The sequence below is a fragment of the Phaethon aethereus genome (assembly GCF_964289735.1).
Source record: "Phaethon aethereus genome assembly, chromosome: 11".
NCBI classification, from domain to species: Eukaryota; Metazoa; Chordata; class Aves; order Phaethontiformes; family Phaethontidae; genus Phaethon; species Phaethon aethereus.
Genome location: NC_138587.1, coordinates 23,848,171 through 23,868,479, shown reverse-complemented (window position 1 = coordinate 23,868,479; position 20,309 = coordinate 23,848,171). Strand labels below are relative to the sequence as shown.

The 20,309-nt window shown below is 44.3% G+C and overlaps 1 protein-coding gene across 1 annotated transcript in view; it reads left to right on the top strand.

Annotated features, from left to right (window-relative positions):
• Window positions 1–20,309, top strand: part of PHF2 (PHD finger protein 2) — a gene marked incomplete at its 3' end in the record, with an annotated part of 84,721 nt that overhangs the window by 58,682 nt on the left and 5,730 nt on the right. Inside the window, exons 8-18 of the mRNA XM_082004791.1 lie at window positions 320–407; window positions 1,003–1,109; window positions 2,300–2,391; window positions 3,680–3,769; window positions 4,898–5,269; window positions 6,222–6,341; window positions 7,549–7,667; window positions 8,323–8,501; window positions 8,729–8,802; window positions 10,284–10,441; window positions 19,809–20,086. Of these exons, the coding sequence (XP_081860917.1) occupies window positions 320–407; window positions 1,003–1,109; window positions 2,300–2,391; window positions 3,680–3,769; window positions 4,898–5,269; window positions 6,222–6,341; window positions 7,549–7,667; window positions 8,323–8,501; window positions 8,729–8,802; window positions 10,284–10,441; window positions 19,809–20,086 (1,677 nt within the window). The remainder of the gene's footprint in view (window positions 1–319; window positions 408–1,002; window positions 1,110–2,299; window positions 2,392–3,679; window positions 3,770–4,897; window positions 5,270–6,221; window positions 6,342–7,548; window positions 7,668–8,322; window positions 8,502–8,728; window positions 8,803–10,283; window positions 10,442–19,808; window positions 20,087–20,309) is intronic.

The window sequence follows — 20,309 nt, the reverse complement described above, 5'->3', positions numbered from 1 at the left end:
ACAGGAACAGGAAAGTAATGGCAGTGTGAGCAGCCTGTCCCCTTTCACCGCCTGCCACTGCGGAAGGTGGTCCTGGGACTGGGAGTCAGAGGTGCGTTAGCACCTTCCGGGGCTGGGCCTCCATCGTGCAAAACAAGCCAGGGGCCAGATGCAACTTTGTTCAAAGGGTACGCGGTTCTGGCGCTGACTTGGACTGAAGAGCGGTATTGGTGTCTAGGAAATAAGTTGCTAAGTGAAGTATAAACATCATGTGGTGAATAAAGTCTTTGTTACTGCCATTCCGGTTTTTATCCTCAGGACTCTTCTCTTTCTCTTTTAGGTTGGATTTATGCAACTCTAACACCCGTAGACTGCCTGGCTTTTGCAGGCCATTTTCTACATAGCCTAAGTGTGGAAATGCAGATGAGGTAATCTCTCTTGAAAATCTAAAGTTAGGTAGAGGCTCATTTTTTAATAAATTTGCTGTCCTCTCTCCTGTTAATTAGCCTACATTTGCAGTAATGTTGATGTAGCTCTACTGGCCAATTTTGGAACGTGTACCCACGTTTGTCCCCTTCGACCGTGTTCTCCTGTGCCGAGTTATTCCAAGCCGTCTTTACACCTATTGCGTAGTGCATGGAAGGCTGTGCGAGAGGTGCTTGGGTTGATGTGGCCAAGTCCTGAAGGAAGAACTGTTAAAAACTGTCAGGAGTTTTACCCTAGAACGTGCCATTTGCCTTCTGGATAAGCCCCCACATGCTCAGCTGGGCTCTTTGCCCAACGTAAGACAATACAAGTAGTTCTTTACTGATACTGGACAAATAATGCAATCAAATTATCTTAAATCTGTATCGCACAGTTTCTTACTAGTGTTATTTTTGGCCTGATGCCAGAATACGTGGTAGCAGCACAAAGAAACGAAGCACTGCGAAATGAACCTCAGGCCCTTATGAGCAGTGCTTGTCGCTGTGCGACATTCTTGTGACCTGCTGTGCTTTAGGTTCATGTGGCTTTGTATTGCAGGGCGTACGAAGTAGAAAGACGATTGAAAATTGTCAGTCTGACCCAGTTTCCAAACTTCGAAACTGCGTGTTGGTATACGGGAAAGCATCTACTAGAGACATTCAAAGGTAAAACTGCATTTCTTTGCCTGCCTTAATTGCTTAGCTTCGGGGGCCTGAAAATAGTTACTCTTAATTTCTGCTGATGTGTCATGTAGGAGATGGACGGGTGGCCAAAATCAGTCTTGTTAGTATTTGAAAACTACTTTTAAGATACCCGCAGAACATGCTGGTCTTTGTCCAGCTCTCCCCTTAATATCCTGCTGTCTCGCTCTAGGAAGGACTTTTAACTGTCCCTCTTACCTGTGCCTAAGGAAGGTTTCATCTTCTTTATAAAATGTCTTTAAGTTGCCTCAGAGGCAAATAATGTAACATTTTTTGTAGTTTTCAGTTGTCTGTCAAGTCTGGATTTGTGCCCTGTTTTAACCTAATGAAGTACCTGTTCTGTCATCCCAAGGCACAGAGTAGCTCTCCCATCATTCTGCTGGTCCCAGTTGAAGTACGTGGGCAGGTCGCATATACGCAGGAACATCAGAGGTGTGGCCAGCAGGAGCATTGAGAATTAAAGCAAAGTTTTCTATGACATTCAAAATGTTTCCAGTCAGATTCCTTCAGAGTTGATCCAAACATCCATGCGTGTATGTTCTTTACAGATTCGGTCTCACTTTGCTCTTTGCCTCTATTTCTCTTATTACAGAACAGTGTCTAGAGACACCCACCAGATCCTTTTATAATGAGAAAAATGTGTCTAATTAATAAGCAAGGTGAGGAGTCCCTCCGAGTGTTGCCTGGAAGGGGCCACCTTGTGACCAACTCTGAACAAAAACTGGAATGAGAGGAGAAGTTTAGGCAAGCTTGTACTCATGCAGAAGTCAAATGCTTTGCCCAATATAACCTTTGTTTCCACATATTGGTACTTGCTTTTTCAGTCAGAATGAAAGAAACGCTGACGGTACCTTTTTATTCCCACAGCCTAGGATGTATGAACATGGAAGCTAGCTTGAGTATGGGACCAAGAAAGGAACCAGAAGGATTGCCAGTATAGACATAACTTACAGGAGCACAGTGTAGGAAGGCTGAGTTGGATTTATGACACAGTAAATATACTCCTTATTACCATCAAGTTATAATAGGGATTCATTTGTAGTGACCAACTTTCAGAGTTAACTTTCACAGTTAGACTTCTTAAAATTAAAGACATCATGTAAAACAACTTTAGCTAGCCGTGTTTGAATGGCATTGTTTTTTCCTCTACCTAGGTTTGCATAAAGCCGGGCAACAACCTCCTGCTCATTTACTCCAAGGAGCAAAAATTCTCAATGGTGCTTTCAGGTCATGGACTAAAAAACAGGTAGGAGAGGAGGAAGCCTGTCTTAATACTGTGTGTCTCTCAGCCTTGTCAGTCACTGGAACAGAGAGCAAATGCCAGAACAAATAATATCTCCATAGCAAACCAGCTAATTCGGAAATCCCAATGAGAAGGGACTGGGAGAGCGGGGAAGGAGGGCGATAACTGGGATTTCATAGTGCCACACGAGGAGTCAGCAGAAGAAAAGGTACCGCTGGGGTTTTTAAAAAGTCAGTTCTGCACACAACCAAGAGGATACTGAAGGAATGTTCCCCCCGACTCGGAGCATTTTCATGTGCCAAATTAATTAAGCAGAGGTTGCATATGCGAGGGAGGCCTAGAACAACGCCTGCTTTTTTGTGTGCGCAAGGTGCCCAGTTCCTGCAAATCAACACGTTAGTTGGGCCAGGAAATACATACTGGTTGGAGAGAAGGCTTAAAGGGATTTGCAGCCTGGATTTCCTGCTGCAGTCATTTCAGGAGTGTAACTCTTGCGTGTGTTGCTCCTAGAGTTTTGGGGAATTTGCTGCAGCAGACAGGCCGTTCAGTCACAAAAGGTGAGCAGGGGAACTAGCAGCTTCAGGTTTTTCAGACATTTTAAGAAGGGATGAGCAGCTGAGTACACAGCATACACAGTTAGGTCAGTTAGGTGGCTGTCCCAGATTTAAATGTCGTTGGAGACTTGGCTGCTCCCTACTGCAAAAAGCCGGGGCTTGAGCCTGAATTCAGAATTGCTCCCTGGATTCCTGTAGAAGGCCTGGCTGGTGTGGAAGCTCTCGTCTCCATCACACCCTGTTTATTTTTCCACTTGCCATGCAGATGAGAAGTAGTGAGTCAAAAGAAGTGAGACTGTGTCGGCATTCAAAGTTGAACTTTGAATATTATAACATGGCATGTGGACGCAAATGTTGTTAGTCCCGTCAGGGAGCTCCCACCCCACTCTGCTGACAACGTGTATGCCTTTATACTCACTGAAGACACCAGCCTAAGACAGTCCCTCCTTGTAGTTGTAGAAAAGAATTTCTCACAGAGTCTCATATAAGGGGGTGAGCAAAGAGACATTACAGGTGTGAAAATGCAATAATAATCTGAAAAAGAGTGTTGACTTTGTTGTTCTCTCAGGACAACTGTTTACAATAACATCCAGAAGGGGAAAGAAGTATATTTTTTCCTTATTTGGACTACTGATGCAGTCAGTATTGATTTCAGTACATAGGAAAAATAAGGTTTTTTATATATTTTTGCAAAAAGACATGCACAGAAACAGCAGTCTGGCTTTGTTCTGTTTTAGGCTTTAGCAGAGCATGAAGGTGAACTACCAGAAAACTTCAAACCAGCACAACTTATTAAGGACCTTGCCAAAGAAATAAGATTAAGTGAGGTTTGTGCTCTTCTCATAACATTAACTAAATTGTGGGTCTTTTAATAGTCTAGGCTATAAAATGGATGACTTGAAATAACTGAATCTTTTTTGCCATGCTCTTCATTAAAAGAATTCATGTGAGGTTTCACAGTAAGGGGACTGCTCAGTACTCTTGTCTGTGGCTGACTCACCACATATTCTGGGCTCCTGTTGGCTTTCTCCTCAGCTTTATGCTGTGTCTGCCTGTCCTACATCCTTCCTCCTCCGCCTTCTAGCTGGACTGGCCGCACTCCCCTCTCCATCCTTATCTTCTCTTTCACTTTAGCTATGCCCTACCCAAAAACATAGAACTCAAAGAACGCTGTTGCCATCCCGTGATCATGCTCCCTATGTACTATCTCCTTTTCCTTATCGGTCTTGTCTATGACAATGTCTGAGCTTGGAATTATTCTTCTGCATATTGTACATCCCCATTGGTTGGCTTCTAGGCAGAGTTACTATAGCAAATGTGATAATAATTATATCCCTCCCATCCCAAAAAAGGAGGTTGCATGGGAGGTGCAATCCATTAAGTCTGGTATCATATTCTACTCAGTGGAGATGTGTGACAGTGCAAGGTGACAATAGCTAGTTCAGTTGTTTTAATAAGACATTGTGTTACATTCCACTCCTTTCCTAACTATATCCAAAGACCTCAAAATTGAAATCTGTCTTGTCCTTTTATCCTCTTTGATGTAGAATGCAAGTTTTCTGATTGTCAGGATGGCAAGTTAAGCAGAAAATAATTTCTTTTTAATTAGTCAGACAGTGTTAATTTTAATTGGGCAGCTATTTTGCTGCTTACTTTTCCTGAGGGTGACAGATGATTCTGCTACATTTCTCACATCTGAATTAAATGGAAATGGTTTGTGCTCGAGCTGATTAGCATTTTAAACAAAAGACCATTCATTTTATACATTTGTTAGTATGGGCAGTCCATTTAACAGTCCCACCTGATGATAGAACCTGGTGAGAGTTAACGTTCTTTAGGAAGCCACTGGAAGTTCTCTAGGCCAAACTTGTGCTTGAGCAGCGTGGGGGCAGGAATTAGTGGTGAGCAGTGCGTTACTGTGGCATGTGATGTGGGCATTTTGTGCTAAACTACAGAATGCTTCGAAAGCCAGCAAAGCAGACGTGAGTGCCAACACAACTGCCGAGGAGATCTGTCCTGTGGAGAAGGAGGAGGCACCATCACCCGTCCAAGTGACGCCTCCACCCCCACCTGTAGAAAAGCTCCCTAAAAAAAAGACTCCCAAAACTGTGAAAACCCCCAAACAACTCAAGCCATCCAAACCCCCCAAACCTCCCAAGCCACCCAAACCCCCTAAACCTCCCAAAACACCAAAAGTTAAGGGAGAAGGAAAAAAGAAAGGAAAGAAGGCAAAAGAGAGTCCACCGCCAGCCATCCCGAATCTCGACTTGCTGGAGGCACACACAAAGGAAGCTTTGACGAAGATCGAGACGCCAAAGAAGGGAAAGGTGGGTCATATTTTAACCTCTCCCTGTTCTCTTGCCACAATAGGGCTAATACCACTCCCTTGGTCTCATGAAAAAGATAATTTAAGCAACACAGTGTAAAACCTTGTCTCCACTGAAACAAACGAAAGTTTTGTAAAGCTTATCGCCCTTTTTTTAGCTGGCTGTTCAATTTGATTTGACTGTTTGCTTGGTTATTCATTTGATATTTTGATTATTCATTTGAGCCTCCAAGAAACCTATTGATTCAAGCTGAGTCTGGCAAACTACAGCCAGTTCCCTGCCAAAACTGAGGCAGGATGAAAATGAGAAGACATTTTTTAATGGCTCTTTTTTTTGCTCCTTGAACTATTATATTCTTATTGCAAGTGTTATGAGCACTCTTGTGTGCATTTCCAATTGGTTATCAAAGATGAAGGCACTCATTTCTAAAGCAGCTTATTTGCATGAGATTTTGCTCTAGAATGAGTGAATGAAGATGAAACTACTGTTTGCTTCCATTTTTGCCCATGTAGGACAAGTTTCATTTTGATGGTCTTTAATTCGATGTGAATTTTGCTGCTGACTTCAGTAGAGGCCAGGATTTCACTGAGGCACTGACAGAGTAATGTACTGTACACTGTTCGTTAGGATGTATCCATAAGTCTTTTCTAAAATGCTTCTGAATTTCCTAGAAGTTTGTATGCAGTTTGCAAAACCTGTCTACAAAGCAACAGGCTGGGAGATCAGTATGTTCTTACAGTAATCTTGTATGCTGGTATATCAAGGAGAAATGCAGCTAGTCTCCTGCATTCTCTGAAACAGCAATCTTTGATTGAATCTCACATTTGAGTTCAAAAAGAATGAATGAGGAGTTTTCAAAAATATATGATGTTATATTCCAGATAAAAAATGTGTTTCTGTAATATTCTGGTACTCCATCCTTGTTAAGAGTACATGCTGACTTTTTCCCCAGGCTGCAAAGAATGTTTTAAGTGTTCCCAATAAGGAAACTGCTAGTAAGCAGAATGAGGTGGAGAAATTTGAAGTTCGAGAGCAAAATAAAAGCAAAACAGAAGCCAAATGGAAATATAAGGTAATGTCTCCTGTTAAATTCTGCCGCTGATTCTGCCACATAGGGATAAGTCAAGGGTGGAGAAATGTTCATAGGTCTACCTACACAGAGAGTACAAGGCACAAATTTTCAGTTCCCAAAGAAAAAATTTTGAGCAGAAGATAACCAAGTAGTCACTGATAAGGGGGAGGGGGCATATTCTTCAAAAGCGTATGCCAAACGCTGTTAATAGTGAGGTTTTTCAGCGCTGATCTCTTTTGTGATTCTTACTTTAACATAGTCATATTACTTTAAGTCGGAGTAGTTCCATAGAAATCAACAACTAATGATGGCATAAAAGTAAAGTTAACAAAATCTGAATTATGCCACGTGAATTAAAAGCTTGCCTTCCTAGAGGGCTAAGATAAGGTAAAGTAAAATCCATTCATAAATTAATTCATGTTTTCTTCAGGTACCATTTAAAACAACATGACACTAGGCTTTCTCAGAAATAGCTGTCTGAATTTTGCCTGCTTTGTGAACTTCTAATGACAAGGGTGCAGACAAATTCCCCAAAACAAAACAGAAGTACATGATTTTTCCTGTGTGGAAACGGCTAAGAATCATGAATCATTAACATTAGAGCCATCTCATTTTTTTGTGTTAAAGTCACCGTTAATGTAATTAGATCAATATGTACCAATTAATTCCTCAGCCAGTACAGCTTAGGAGAGTATCAAGGCAATGCTTAAAAAATAATCGGAGGCTTCCTTTGCACTGAATGACTTTGATATTAAATTATTACATTCATAATTCAAGCTCTTTTGAAGGTGTGAAAGAAGCAAGTGGAGCCTGGGAATAAAATGCAGTCGTATTTGCGAGGTTACAGGCACTGTGCTAGATTCTGTCCTTACCCACACAGGGTGCTCAGCCTGTGCTCTGATTCGTGAAATGCATTTAGTATTTTACATCAGTCTGTACCAGTTTAAGAAAACAGTATTTAAATTTGACTTCTTTGTGGCAGGCATTGCTTAAACTGGTGGTGAAGTGCTTCTTGAATGGGGACAAGTCCCTGAACTAAAACCTGTGTAGTCTAAGGAAGAGTCTAATCCTCTATTACCACATTTGGGGGAACATACTTTTCTCTGCATATAGGTCAGTGGATTCTCTGAGGTTACCTAGGGATCTGAAACATCAACAACTCATTCAGCTATTTTTCTTGTTTTGTTTTGGGTCTTTTGCCTTTCAGAACAGTAAACCTGATTCACTTCTAAAAATGGAAGAGGAACACAAATCGGAAAAGACGCCTTTATCAGGAAATAAGGACAACAAATTTACATTCTCTTTCTCTAATAAGAAGTTGCTTGGGTAAGTAAAAAATATGACAATACACACCAATTAAAAGCAGATTCAAAAGTCTTGTCATTATTTATGGATTTTTATACAAGAAAGTGAAAATCTGCTTTTCTGGTCAATTTAGAAAACACACAACAAGTTCTTCGCTCTACAACTTGATTTTACCTAGAGCCCAGCATAGTTAGCCATAACAGCAACGACCTGTCTTTGAGGCTGGTAGTTTGCTTGAGAATAGATTCTTCAGTATTCAGGCAGTGTCTCATGTTTTGGCACTTCAGGTTCTTACTAGCTGAGTGATATTAAGTGGTTTTTGTACAGACCGCACTCAGGGTACTTTTTAAAGAAACTGTTGAATGAACTCTGCATACCAAAATTCCATGCTACGTGTGCATTATGTATATCATGATATGCCTCACTGAGACAGCTTTAAGTAATATAATGCGTATTTGAAGCCAGCCAAGGCTACTCAAGTTGGCATCATATTTTGAGATATAAATTGTAGGTACAGAAATGTGTTTGTAAAATTATTTGAATTGCTGTGGCACCTCTGAAAGTGTTCAAGTTGACTGAGAATTCTACATAAAGATACTCGTCGTCTTCCTGTCTGTCAATTCACAAAATGTTTTCCAATCAGAGCACAGTTACCGATTTGTAATTTTTTTTTCAGTTCAAAGGGAGTCAAAACCCAGCTGAATACTAGTGTGTTTGGGTCACTGCAGAATTTTAAAGAAGATAAAGCAAAACCTGTGCGAGACGAATATGAATATGTGTCAGATGATGGTGAATTAAAAATTGATGAGTTTCCAATCAGAAGGAAGAAAAACACTACAAAAAGAGAACTGCCCTGTAAGAATATTTCCTGTTTTGTCTGTAACTGCACAACAAAGACTTATTTGTTGATTGGCCAAAATTATGCTTTAATATCTATGTGATTTATAATAAAGACAGGCATGTCTTAACTGTCAGTCCAGTATAAGTGGATTTGAATTGCTTTAGAAGTTGTGGCTTAGGAGTGCTATCTTTTGAAGGGAAAAGAACCATGATTTTGTTTTTCTTTTTTTTTTTTAATTCAGTTTTATCAGATAAAAAAGACACTCTGCAGCACACTCCTGTTAAGAAGCCAAAGGTGGAGTCGGTATCATACAAGGTATGGTTATTATTGTACCTATCACAAGCAAGCAGGAGTTTTCCGTCGTACCTGGCGATGTTACATTGCTGACAGGCACAGGGGTCTGTCCCAAGCTGTGCGCCCCACCTGTCTGTCCCCCCTTTTCCACCTGCTTTGAACACTGTTCGTTAAAATTCCATGTTTGTGTTTGACAGATGAAACTCAGAGTAATGCTGATACAATTGAACTCATGTCACTTGGTGTTTCACATGACTAGAAGCCCTTAGTACCTATTATATAGCAATTAAAGGTTTTGTTTGTTGTCACTGAGCAGCGTTGCCCTCTGACCATTATGGGCTCTACATCTACAATGCCCTTGACTCAGCATGGTACTTCAGCATGTCCCTAACTTGAGGCAGTGAAAATGTGCCTGTTGATAGCTCACCTTCAGGCAGCTGAATAGCACAGGCGTAAGTTTGCTCTGTGTTAGCAGTGAAGGTCGATGCTGGAAATTAAATTACATGAAATGACATTAAAATTAAATGTTTTGCCCAACTGTGATTAATAAAAATTCATATTACAATGTCTAGAAAATACAGAAAAAGCAAAATAGCTTGTTAACACAGAACTGTAGGTGACTGAAATGTTTAGCCCTAAGAACTAAGAACCTTTTTCATCCAAGTTTGGCTCAGGGATATTCAAGAGCAAGTGCAGACCTCCTTGCCTCAGTCAGCAGTTGATGTCTGGAGACCAGTGCACAGGGAACAGGGAGAAACCTGCTGGTGCCTCACTGTGCAGAAGCTTAAGGAGGAAGGCCAGTTCCTGGAGAGAGCGGTAACTGGCAGTCTCAGCAATAAGGGCTGGGACTTTAGAGGCTTGAGAGCAGGGCAGGAAAGGGGAAAAATGTTCTTCTATTATATGCTAGGCTATAGTGCACAGAGGTACCAGCCCTAGAAAGGTATAGATGCAAGTAGTTTTCTTCGGTGGCCTGTGATGCCACTGTTTATGCGCGTCTGTCCCACTCTTCTGTCAGACCTTCCTGTTCTCTTGCAGAAGGGGTGGCAGAGCAGGGCTGTCCCTGTCTCTGAAGCGGCTACATTAATAGTCTTGCAAGATACAGACCTGTGCCCTGATGCTGGTCTCGGCTGGCAGAGATAGGGCCACACGTTCACTTCTTTTGCTACATGGGTCATGGTCTCAAGAGCAGGAGAAGGCAACACAGCACCTGGAAACACCACTCTTACAGCAGTTTGATGCCATGCACAGGATCAGATCTCAAAGCTGGTTCTCCAGGGTTGGAAGGGGAAGGAAAAACTTACCATGCCTACAGGCTCCAAGAAAACAGATATTTACTGTGTATGTGGTTTGGTTTTGGGTTTTTTTAATTCCTTTAATGAAAACAAATGATGAATGCTTAGCCCTGTGTCTTTGGAGGACCAGCAGACTGCAAAAATTATTGTGTTGTTCTTGTTGACTTAGTAAGCTTCTGGGTTTTTTGAGCCATTTCCTTGTTTTTGCAGAGTGATGACTCATCAGATGAAGATTTGCTTCACATTGACACAGAGGCAAAGCCAGGGCGCAATTCCAAAGTAAAGAAAGAGAGTGGAAGTTCAGCAGGAATTCTTGATCTTTTGCAGGCAAGCAAGGAAGTTGGGGGTTTAGAGTATAACACCAACAGGTATGCACCAAGGGATGTTTTTTCCTCTTACCCATAAACAAAAATTGTTCTTTTGTGGTTATGTGTGTGAATGAGAGAGAGAATGAATTTTGCAGCTCAGTCACTGCTTTTTCTCCAGTAAGCAAATTCTTCCTTTATCCTGTGATCTGGAGGGAGAGGTGGGAAAGTGTGTGGGAAGGATTTTGGTGGTACAATTTAAACAAATAGAGGCATTTCACATCTGTAAATGCTGAATTTTAGCACTAATACTATAATACATGAATCAAAAGGAAGAGAGAGCTCAGTGAATGCAGCTTGAGGGCATGAATAATGTTTTTTAATGTAGTAATAATGTAATAAAGTAATCTAAATGACCAGCATTCCTTCCCTAAGGCATTGTAAGGTGCGGTGCAGTTCCCTGAATATTGAATGTTTGAAAGAAGAAAATAGGAAACCGTCTATGCTCCTGCACACCCCGGTCATTATTCTTGTCCCCACCACAACACATGGCTTGGAAAAAACCAAACTCTTTCATGGGTACTTCTGTACATAAAATGGACGTGCTTGCCTGGGCTTGGTTGTGTTTCATACGGGACCACTGTAGGTGGACACTGAAGCTGACACTGGGTATTTTGGACTATGGTTAATAAGGTACAGCACTAGATCTTTTAGTAATCCAAACAGTGAGCAGTGAAAACAAATGCAAAATTGGAAAATATGGTTCCCAGACTCAAATGCTGCAGTTCAGGACTGTCTGGAGCAAGGGTTTTGTTTGGGCCCATCTGAAAACAAATGTATTGGTTAACTACCCGTACTTGGACGCTCAGGCCAAGTCTGATCTTAAACTACTGACACAGCAATGAGGTAATAGAAGTATTCGTCTTGTTTCAAAAGAAGCTAGTGAGGCTCTTCGCATGTGGAAATGTCTTGCTTAACTCAGACCTTAGGAACAAATCCTGGGAAGGGGTTTTGGGAACATCAGCTGGGTTTGTGGCTTCCATGCACAGAACGGCACTGCAGACATGAACTGCTGTGCCTTATGCCCTGTGCTCCTTGGTAGTCTGCTGATTAAGTAGATCTTCGCTGCTGTGGTCTTAACTGAATGATTTTCCCCCTGTCTGTAGAAGACCAAAGGTATCCACCTAAGTACGCTCCACTGCTCCACAGCGACCACAGCCTTAATACTTTTGGAAACTGTGGGCTGTTCGTAAATTGCTGGCACAAGTTTCTAGCCTCTAAATATGCCTGTTGTGCAAACAGAGGAATTGTCCTCTGAAAGGTGAGATTGGTGGTGATACGGGAAATGATGTGAAATGTGTGGTAAGGCTATTCTTGTTTGGCATTTTAATAAGCCAATTCCACCTCCACTCTGTCTTCATTTGAAAACTACCTTCACCAGGTAGGCAGGACATGTTGGTTCTACAGGCCGGCTGCTTGATGCAGCATTTTTCCTACTCAAAATTCATATAGAATCATAGAAAGGTTTGTGTTGGAAGAGACCTTTAAAGGCCATCTAGTCCAGCCCCCTTGCAGTGAGCAGGGACATCTTCAACTAGACCAGGTTGCTCAGAGTCCTGTCCAGCCTGACCTTGAGTGTTTCCAGGGATGGGGCATCTGCCATCTCTCTGGGCAACCTGGGCTGGGGTTTCACCACCCTTATTGTGAAAAATATCTTCCTTATAGCTAGTCAAAATCTACCCTCTTTCAGCTTAAAACCATTAACCCTTGTCCTGTTGCTACAGGTCTGTCCCCATCTTTCTTACCAGTCCCCTTTAAGCCCTGGCTGCTGCAGTAAGGTCTCCCTGCAGCCTTCTCTGCTCCAGGCTGAGCCCCCCCAGCTTGTCCTCCCAGCAGAGGGGTTCCAGCCCTCGGAGCGTTGCTGGGGCCTCCTCTGGCCCCACTCCAGCAGGTCCGTGTCTCTCCTGTGCCGAGGGCTCCAGAGCTGGACGCAGCACTGCAGGGGGGTCTCCCCAGAGCGGGGCAGAGGGGCAGAATCCCCTCCCTCGCCCTGCTGGCCACGCGGCTTTGGGTGCAGCCCAGGACACGATTGGCCTTCTGGACTGTGAGCGCACATTGCCGGCTTGTGTCCAGCTTTTCAGCCACCAGTACACCCAGGTCCTTCTCAGCAGGGCTGCTCTCCATCCCTTCATCGCCCAGCCTGTGCTGGTACCGGGGGTTGCCCTGACCCAGGGGCAGGACCCTGCACTTGGCCTTGTTGGACCTCATGAGGTTCACCCGGGCCCATTCCTCAAGCTTGCCCAGATCCCTCTGGATGGCAACCCGTCCCTCAGGCATGTCAGCCTCACCGCTTGGCTTGGTGTTGTCTGCAAACTCGCTGAGGGTGCCCTCCATCCCACTGTCTGTGTCATTGTTGAAGATGTTAAAGAGTACTGGTCCCTGTACAGACCCTTGAGGGACACCACTTGTCACCGATCTCCATCTGGACATTGAGCTGTTGACCACTACCCTCGGATGCCAGTGAAGACTGAGGCAAAGAAGTCACTGAGTACCTCAGCGTTCTCCTCATCCGTTGTTACCAGTTTGCCAGTCTTGCTGCTTGGGGGGGGAACACTTTTTTGACTTTCCTTTTCTGGCTGACATACCTGTAGAAGCCCTTCTTGTTATTCTTTGCATCCCTTGCCAAGTTCAGCTCCAGCTGCGCCTTGGCCTCCCTGACCCCATCCCTACACAACCAGGCAGCGTTCCTGTACTCTTCCCAGGATACAGATGTAATAGATGTTGCATGGAAGCAGGAGGTGTGTTGCACCATTTTATGTGTGCAAAGCAGCAAAACCAATCTGCTTTGAGTAGTAAAGCCAGATGCCACATTCAATGGTTGCTGGGGTACCCCAGCAGCATCTTTTTTCTCCCTGCTTTCTCTAGGTCTGCCTTGGTTATACAAAGCCACAGAACCTGCCCAGGAAGTAGAAGTAGCTCTAAGTCAGCTGTACTAACCTAGTACTACTAGCTGTAGTACTGCTAGCAGGGAGAGACTGGTGCTGTTCTCCTCACCCATGCTGTGCCCTTGCTGGGTGTTGGGTGTGTGTGACCCAGGAAAAGCGCAGCTTGCAAATTTGAAAGGACCTGTTAAAGTGGAATGAGAAGGTCCCCTCAGAGAGGAAGATACTATCTAAGCCTGAGAAAGATTGGAAGTTAAAAGCTATAACTGAGAATTCCAAAAGATATGCCTCGTGGTCAAAAGGGAACATATGGAATAAGTTACCAAGGGGAACCATAGAAGCAAATTTTATCAGTGAGTTTAAAAAAAAAAAAAGAGGTTTTTTGGTGTTGATAGAGAAAATGGAATTTTTTAAGGTTGCAGTGTGGTGACAGAGCTACAGAGAAATCTAAAGGAGGGAGTGTTGCTGAACCAGAAACATCTTCTTGTTCAACCTTCCTCAATTGTCTCTTTTACAGCTTAGATGGTTGAAAGAGATTAAAGCGTATTGTATAGACCAGCTTCATGCAGTGTGCATCAGTTGTGAAGTACCAGGCAGCTCTGTGAGAGACAGGCTTGCCTTTGTGCATCAACATTTAGAGTATTCTACTTGTTGCAGCACAGAGGTGCGCGTGCAGAGTCTCCTGTAAGAGTTCTCTGTTCATTCCTAATGGAAGTGAAAAAAACCAATTGTTTTAAAATCAAGTAACATAGTCACTACAGATCCTTCGAAGGCTTACCTTGACAAGGCTGCTATCTCTAGGGAAGAGATCTAATCTCAGTTTGGTCCTGTTTTTCCTCCATAACTGCCTTCCCCCTAGCGAGGACTCATTGATCAGAACAGCCAGCCAGCTCTTGTGATTGCAAAGGGTATGCGGAGAGGTACCAGTGTGTCTGCAACTCCCAGGAAATACAGTATTTTTTTGTTGCCTGAGCTCAAGTGGGTCAGTGGTTCTAGATTTTCCTGATCTCTTGAGATTTGTCCCCATCTCTGCATCTGCTCTTCAAAAGAAATAATCATGTTGGCACTTGTCTATTTACCTGTTCCTGTGAATTTCTTTTCCATTCTGCGTTACGGTGCGTAATGGAACTAGTGTTTATGTCGGACTTACACTTACATTTTGGCAAGTAATTCACCATATCGGCAGGTAGTTAGGTGTATCTAACTCTGGGAATGAAGTTGCCAGTGTAATATGACTACCATGCTTGAAGTTTGGTAAAAAATAAGAAAATTTGTCAACCGTTGTAAGAATTAAAAGAAATCTGCCTTTGCCATGTTTACACTACTAACTCTTCCATGTATAACATGGTTCACTGCCTGCTTACAGTGTGCAGAAATGCAGGGGTAAGTGGAAAAAACGGGTTAAAGACGTGGTCCTCAAAGATTGTCTTCCTTGCGTGGGAGGTGTCGCTTGCCGTCTGCAGTGGGTTAAAACTGCCATTCAGTGGTGGAGCAGGACTCGGGCCTTTCATTTTTCCTCCCTTCAGCCTGGGCTCTGTACTGAATGTGTTTGTAGACCTTGCGGTTTCTGAAATCAAAGTCGCAAACACAGTCACGTAACTAAACTCTGCATGAATTACTACACTGTGTGTGGTAGTTTAGTGGGAATGTGTCATATCAATTTTGGCTCTTGTATAAACAATTAGGCTTTGGCAGTGTGTATTGCAGCTTGATTGAAAAAAGCTCTCGATAAATGAAATTACTATGTTTCATTTCATAATTACGCTAGGCTTTTTAAATGGCCATAACGTGCTTTCTTTAAAAAAAAAAGAAACGTGATATGCAAACATACTGTGTTGCAACATAATGCCAACGTGGTCATGTCTGACTATCAGGAGCAATTTACATCTTTCTGTACTTTTAAGGCAGATAAAGGGTAGGCATATGTATGTATTTATATATATACATATATATGCGTGTATGTATGTTCTGGATACTCCACGTAGCAGTAGTGCGGGTAGGTCTACGTGGAATCTCCTTTGCTCACGCAGTGGTCTGTGCAGATGAGAGCCAGCTCTCAAGAGGGAAGCATGGAGCCCTGTCAGACCGGTGCCGGAGCTGCTGAGCCCCAGCAGTAACGTCGGAAGCAGGCCAGGGCTTTTTTGTGTTTATGACCTTCTCTGAATTGTGTGAAACTTTATTTTATATTGTAAAATACTGGTCTCTCATTTGCAGCTGACCAAACCAAATGCCCTGGTGGCATTTCCTAGATTGCTTCAGAGAGCTCCATCCTCCGTACTTGTGTCAGTGGTAGCGAGGTGGGGAGAGGTAGTGAGAGGTCCTGCAGAAAGGCTGCTGTAAATGTGGAAACAGTCTGAAAGAATTGAAATGGAATATGAAAAAAAGCTTGGAGGGGACTGGTAGTCTTGTGATCTTGAACTAAGCAACATTATTTGTTGTTTCCAGGTCTGATTCAAAAATGGAAGGAAATACTGGTCTTGTCCTTGAAATTATTTGAATTCCATAGTTTTATACAACTGTCACTGCTCCAAAATACTGATAAGTCATTACTGTCTTGACTCCACTTCTTCTTTATGGTTCATTTGCACTTGGCCACAAGTAGGGTGAGGAGAAATGCAGAAATGTCAGGGAAATGCTATTGTAGAGAGAGGATGGCGATTTATTGCCTTCCCCTTACATGTGCAACTGTTTTTCAGTGGTTCTTATTTGAAGTATTCCAGAATAACAGCAGGTGGAAGGGGCCTCGGGAGGTCACCTAGTGCAGCCACCTGCTCACATTGCCCTGGTGAGTTTTAAATATACTCAGGGATGGGGATTCAGCAGCCTCTTGGTGTGAGCTGCTCGGCCAGCCCCAGTATGGACCTTTTCTTCTTGTGTCTGTTGGGATTTGCCCCGCTTGTGACCACGGCCTTTCATCCTATCGCTGTGCACCTCGGAGAAGGGTCTGGCTGTCTTCTCTGCAACCCCATGAGGTAGTTCTTGTTTCGAGGTAGTTCTTATTTCCATTTAGAAGATGCTCAGTGGTTCCTGTGACTTTCCTTTGCCCTTATATATTTTTTCCCCTAATCTTAAGATGAGACTGGGTGATAGTTATTCAGAGGTGAGATGAGACATTAGTGAGCTTACTGTCTCTTATCTCCACCTTGCACTTTGGTGCCTCCAGCCATCTGTGTAGGCAGCATGGAGAATGGGGAAGAAGCCACCCCTCAATGACTAATATTCTGCTGAAATTAATAAATCTAGTGTCTGAATATGAGGTTGTAGGTGAAAGGCTCAGTAAGTGCTTATGAAAGGAAGGAGATGATCTGCCTAGAGATGTTGAACCCTCAGAGAGGGATGACAGTAGTAGAGTTGGTTGTGAAAAGTGAGGCACTGGCTCCCTGCATGATATCCTCTCCTAGCTTCAGGGTGTTGGGATCGTTCCTGTGCCCAGGCAGCGCAGCGGCCAGCCTCAACTAAGGAGGTAAAACCATAGTCTGTCCGTGCTGAGCTGTGTGTATGCTTGTCATGATCACGGCCCTTTGCCTATTGCCACCCGCTCTGGAACGTGCTGTCAGGGAAAGGATGCTCTTGTCACGTCTAGGTGGGTAACACAGGCAGTGTGAAAGCCCCAAAGCATAGCCTGAACGGCTGCTTTATGCCCTCCTCCCTGATGAAGATACTGCTAGCAACAGCGAGCTGTTGTGGGACACTGAGGCCCTGCGGCTTAAACCCAACACAACAAATAGTTGCAGGGAGCAGTGTGTGTAGGGCTCAAAGCCATCTGTGCCACACAGATTGGGATCTTCTTCCTCAGGTTCCCACTGGGATGAGTTGCCCTTCCCTGCTCCTCATCACACTGTCCCGACCAGCGCTGCGGGCTGGTCAGCCCTGGGGGAGATTTGATTTGGGATCAGTTTTAACAGCAAATATTCCCTTCTGTTACCGTGCTTCTCTCTGTTAATAATGTGAAAACGTGCTGCCAGTTCCAGCTCTCGGGAGCAACAGCAGCAGCAGGAAGGCAGCTGCTGGGGATGGCGATGCACATGCCTCGGTACCAGGCTCGCGAGCTCCGGCTGCTCCGTGTGGGTGCAAGCTCGGCCCTTCGGGCTCTGTACCGGCTCAGCGTGGGCTCCGGGTGGGAGCTGGGCCTGGCAGACCTTGGGCTTGTCCTCCACAGCCCAGCCCAGTGGGTCGCTCAGGAGGCCACTGTGCTGCTTCGGCCATGCCTTTTTGGTGGTTGTTTTGCCTGCGGACCGTGCGGCAGCTGCACCAGGGTTTACCGCGCGGCGGCCGCACCAGGGTTTACCGCGCAGTGCTGTGTGCTGCAGGGGAAGCTGGCAGTTCCCAGTGTGGACCTCTTTCAGTTCCTGTGCTATACACAGCTGAAAATCACCAAGTGCTTGCTAGGCAGCAAACGGTTATTGCAGTAAAGTCATCTTTCCATCATGTGTCCTTGTTTTCACAAGAGTAAAGGGAAACGATAAAATCCCGAGAAGGGAGGCGGTGCAGAATGCTGAAGTGGAGCCCACTGCAGAAGGCAGAAACTGCTAGCAGTCGGTTTGTTAAAGTGTCCTTTCCTCCGCTCATCCGCAACATCATTGTATAGCTTGAGGAAAGGAAAGCAAGGCTGCCGGGATTTGCAGAGCTGGGGGCTCGAGGGGCCCTTGCCAGCCAGCTGCCGGGGAGCAAGCACGGGGGCAGAAGCACTCGGGCTGCTTTGCTCCTGCTCCCGCTCTCGTCTTACGTGTATTTTAAGTCCTAGTTGTAACTCACAGATAGTTTACTTTCATAAATGTGGGGGGGGGGGTTTAAATCATTGCTGAAGCTACAGAAAGGGGATATGGCCTTCCGGGGCTTAAAAATTGCTTCCTGATTCTTACTGAATTTTTTTTGGCTTAGAAAGCTGAAATACATCTAATGGAAGTACACGCAAGCACATGCCCTAATGAGAAACACTTTGCCCCGTGTGCAGCTCTGTCTCTTTGAGGCATTTCACCCACGCGTTCAGGTTGTGGTTTGACTCTCAGAGCCACTGGTTTTGATCATATTCCATGATTTATTTGTTGAAGCTTGTGTTGCTTAAGGCAGTTCCTCTCTGATTTGCCCATTTAGTGGTCAGTGTTTGATGGTCTGTTTGCAGTGTTTTGGGAGTCCAGTGTTTGCAAAAATGGTTGGGGGAAAAAATTGAGAGAAAATATGTTAATTTCTTGTAGATGGTGCAAAATATGCCTTTGACAGGGAGAAGGCTAAGGCATCTGGCATGATAATAAGTAATTAAAATCTCTCTTTCCTAAATAAGTTTTTCGATGTTCTTCTACCCATTGAGTTGCTAGCTGCTAACACCTGTCTTAACTCATTTTCAGGATTATTTATAAATGCAATTAGTGCCCAGAAACTCTCATTATGTCTTGCACATTACTACGTATCTGGAGTCCTGTAATGGTTTAAAGTGGATTAAATTAAGATCAAATGAGAGAAGGTGATGTGGTACTGCTAATTTACTTGGGAAATGCTGTGTGTTAGTGGCTTCTAAAAAACCCTGTTACCACAGCAAGTTCCTTTGCATTTCACTATTTGCCCAAACTCCAAAGTCCTGGGAACATTTGGTGATGTGTTCTGCCTGTTGCAGAATTAATGTCTGGTGTTCTCCGATGAGATTACCGCTCTTCTGTATTGTAGGGAGTGTGCTTTCCCACCTTGCTAAGCGTTCATGCCAGTTCAGAATTTACACTGCATTTGACCTCAGCTTATTCTGTAGGAATGTATTTCTTCTGTAGCAGATGCACAGTGCCCGCTGAAAACTGGAAATAAAATGCCAAAAATCAGGCTCAATGAAATCAAGGTTTCCACTCATCCTACAGTGCACCCATCGGGTCTGTGCCTCTCCAGCATCTCCCATAATCAATCCATCCCACATCCACATCAGAAAATGCTCCCAATGCACTGCAGAAATCTCCTGAATTGCTTGTGCCCTACTGTGTTGCTCTTCCAGCAGATCTGGAGTGGTGACAGTCCCCAGTGAGAGCTGTGGCCTGTGACCATGCGCTTCCTTCCACTTGTTCAAATTCTTCCTCTACTTGCTTGGCTGAATGTAGCAGAAGCCCACCACGACATCCCCCTCCAATGCTGACCCGTAAGCCCTCAGAGCTGGTGGTAGAAACGCTGCGTCATTGGGAATGCTGTTACACGGGCTTTGAAAAGATTACCTGACCCCTGTCCTCACCCACCAGCGACAGCAGCTGCCAGGGAGCTGCCCATCGCGTGCCCAGCCGCGTGGCACACGGCTTCCTGGGCAGCAACCCCAAATCTAACGTGCCGTCTGCGATACTGATGTTAGCATAAAGGTAACTGGTGTCACTCGTGGCCTGCCCAGCGGCTCGAAGGGCAGTGGTCAGGAAGCCTTTTTCTAGCAACACTGTGCAGTGAAAGGAGTCAACTGTTTGTGAGGGCTTTGTGTTTTTCGGGAATCAGTAATAGCTCTTGTATTTCTCAACGTTTCGCTGCAGCCAGCCACCTGCCTCGCCCAGCACGCAAGAAGCGATCCAGGGCATGCTATCGATGGCAAACCTCCAGTCATCAGAGTCCTGCCTGCAGACATCGTGGGGTACCAATCAGGCCAAGAATAACTCCATCTCCACACAAAACTCTAAAAAAACAGGTGGTGGCAGCAACAAAAATGCCGGCAAGCGGTTACTAAAGAAAAGCACAAAGAACAGTATTGACATCGAAGATTACGATGAAGACCAGGACCACTTAGATGCCTGTTTTAAAGATTCAGATTACGGTAAGTACAAGCAGAGCAGTCTGAGTGAGTGTGTGCTGGGTATGCATGTACATATTTGTGCATGTTTGCAAATGCCCCCCATGTTTCTCATGATACGCTTGCTCACTTTCTGTCACGTTGAAATCAGCTGGGTGTTTTGGTAAGGAGGAGTGCAGATAACAGAATTTAGGTCTGCATGGCAAAATTAAGCAAACACTGTATGATAGGTAGACTGACTGCAGAG